The sequence below is a fragment of the Nicotiana sylvestris genome, chromosome 8, assembly GCF_000393655.2.
Source record: "Nicotiana sylvestris chromosome 8, ASM39365v2, whole genome shotgun sequence".
Classification (NCBI taxonomy): domain Eukaryota; kingdom Viridiplantae; phylum Streptophyta; class Magnoliopsida; order Solanales; family Solanaceae; genus Nicotiana; species Nicotiana sylvestris.
In genome coordinates, this window is record NC_091064.1 from 145,907,243 (window position 1) to 145,910,146 (window position 2,904).

The 2,904-nt window shown below is 39.7% G+C and overlaps 1 protein-coding gene across 1 annotated transcript; it reads right to left on the reverse strand.

Annotated features, from left to right (window-relative positions):
• Positions 1-465: 465 nt before the first annotated feature.
• On the reverse strand, positions 466-1,699 carry LOC104222563 (protein ENHANCED DISEASE RESISTANCE 2-like). Its single transcript, XM_009773804.2, has one exon. It carries the CDS (start codon positions 1,535-1,537, stop codon positions 593-595), a length of 945 nt encoding a protein of 314 aa, XP_009772106.1. The 5' UTR covers positions 1,538-1,699; the 3' UTR covers positions 466-592.
• Between the last annotated feature and the right edge of the window lie 1,205 nt (positions 1,700-2,904).

Below are 2,904 nucleotides of genomic sequence, written 5' to 3' on the forward strand. Positions count from 1 at the left end.
ATCTTACGACAAATACTGCATTTAAACAAAAATTACTGGGTTCGGCCGAACCCTAAGACTCACGATAACTCTGCCCCTGTAGAGAAGTATTGACACAAATGGAGGAGAAAGTTAAAGCCTTTATTGGAAAGAAAAATGTTCTTGGTATGCTACGGCTTATGTTATTTCTTAAAGTTAATGTTCTTAATTTTTATTTCTTTTTCATCTGCAACGTATTTTTTCCACTTCACGTAGTTATATAATTAACTTGCTTTTTGATCATAATCGGTGAATAATAATACTAGTAGCCCTTACTCCAATATAACGCTTCACCTATTGAATACATTTTGGATGAGTATTCACACATTGCACATCTTTGGCGAGTCTAATAGTTATGCCTATTGAGAAAATTTGTAGCAACAGGAATAAGCAGCACAGCACGAGAAGCTTAGAAACTGAAATGATACACAAAGAAAACAAAGTAAATGAGTGGAAGAAAGGAACTTTTATTAGACAAAAAAGCTTAAGCTTAAAATTTGACATCTATCTACATGGATTCCACCAACAATTTCCCTCAAAATTAGAGAATACAAAAATAAAAATAAATATTTCTTTAATCCTCTTCATTTTCACCGTTCTCCTCAGCTTGGACTCTGCTACTACCGATAGAATTATGTAAATTAGCAGTAGCGGGTAATACCTTCTTGGACGACGTCGTATCAACAAATGTAGCTGAGCTCATCTCCATTTGACAAACCCTTACCGCCCCAAACAACTTTTCCGGCAACTCCTCCTCCGTCTGCGACTCCACACAAAACCCCATGTCGATCGTCACCGACGTTACGTACCCTAATGCCAAGTGCAAAATCGCGTTCGCAATCGCCGAGCTTCCGATATCCACGTCGATTTCAAAGTAATTAGGGTCTCTGTGATAGTAGCAATTCAACGCTTTTCCGAGTATACAAGCCGAGTAGTTCCCGACTGCAGCTTTTACGATCCACGGTCCTTTCACGATCCGGTTAACGATTTTGAACCGGCTGTTACGGTACGCGTCATCGCCGTTGACGAACCGGTAGATGAGCGAACCCGGTTCGAGCGGCTCATCGTCGTTTGTGGAGAAGTAGAAGACCGCGCTGTGGTGGTCACGCCCTGGGACTTGGAGATTCACGGCGAGTATGAAGGTTTTGAGAGACTTTCCTTGGGAGTGAGATTTCCGCAGCGCGTGCATCACGCGATTGTCGGGACGAGAGAGGACGTGGTCGAGCTTGGAGTTGGATCGGAGCCAATCGACGCCGGCGGGCTGTAGGAGCCACGCGCCTGACGGTACTTTCGCTTTTTTCGTGAAGTAGTTTGGACCTCGCAGGTTGAATAGGTCTCCATGCGGTGATGCCCAGCCGTTTTTTCCGGTGTCCAAATCCACATGCTTCAGTGATCCGCCGGCTATGGATTCTTCCCTCCAGTTCCCTCCATCGCCGCCGCCAACGGCGGAGGTAGAGACAGGCACGGCGGAGCGCTGCTGGTGGAGATTTTGCTTCTGTTTTTGCTTAGTGGAGCACATTTTCCGGTACCGCTACTGTTGCGTAATGCGATTGGAGTGTAGTAGTAGCAGTAAAACTCCGATGAGCAAGGGCAATTGACTTCTTTTGGGTGTATATATTGGAAGGTGGCAGAAATGTATATGCCCTTGAGTTTCCAAGAAATACGATAAAGCCACTTTTTTTTTTTTAATGGGAATTGACAGCTAAGGAAAAGGAAATAGTAGCAAATGTTAAACAGTTGGCTATTTATTTTCTTCTTTCAGCAAAACTTTGTTTCTATATTGGAATATTAATGAGAGGTCCCTCTTTTTAATGGCGGCCGGACCAGTGGAAAGCAAACTATGCATGTCAAGTGGACCGGCCGAGCTAAGAGATGGGACCATTGTCCGGGTTACTGCAGGCTAACGCTGAATGGGATGGTTCAGGGGCGGTTATTTTTTTGAGGCCGTTGTTTAAATTTTGCTCCCAAGTTTTGTAAAAATAGTCTTTGTGTACACGTTTGGAAGTTTGTCGAGCGAGGCATAATTAATATTTATATTTACTTTGTCTATCTTATTAATTTGTATACACGTTTTATTGGATGGGCAAATCTTGGTTTGCTCATAAGTTTTGCTGGGCGTGGTAGAACTTTGGTATTATATTCTATTTATTTATCTCATTAAATTATTCAAAAAAATTGTAGGATGAATAAAACTTGAATAAAGTTTTGTTGTTCCAACTATTCACAAATTTTATCCTACGAGCAAGACTTGGTACTATTTTTATTTCAACCAATTTGAGAAATTGTTCACAAGTTTTAATGAATAAGCAACATTTACTTGTGTTGTTCCATTGTTTATAACTTTTGTCAAACAAACAAGATTTGTTTATCTTCATTTTATATTTTTTATAAAATTATTTCTTTAATTAACAAACTTGAATAATTATCAATTAATATGTTTGATTGTATGCGGTAAAATTGGTTAGTGATAGTTGGATGAATGAGGAGGTGACATGTGGAGCTGAACACAAGTAAGATATGAGTCAGCAAGTAGTTGATACCGGTTGCAAGCATGTGAGCAGTGCTGGATGAATTCCGAAGACAGAGTAAATGATAACTAAAATTTGAAGAATTGATATCGGATAACATTCAATGAACAGCCGTTACAGAGAATATTTGCATTTATAGCTAACCATTATGCAACCATCAATGGCGATTTTATTCTCATTCAAGAGGAGCTTGATTTGGGGATCTCGTCTATTTGATTAGAGCTTTAAATAGGAGAATTAATATCCATTATAAGACACGAAACATTCTGTATACAAAAGCTTGAATCAGCACTCATTCTATAACATCATTTCTTTTACTTTGCTCTTAATATTATTATCACTATTGTTACCGGAGAAG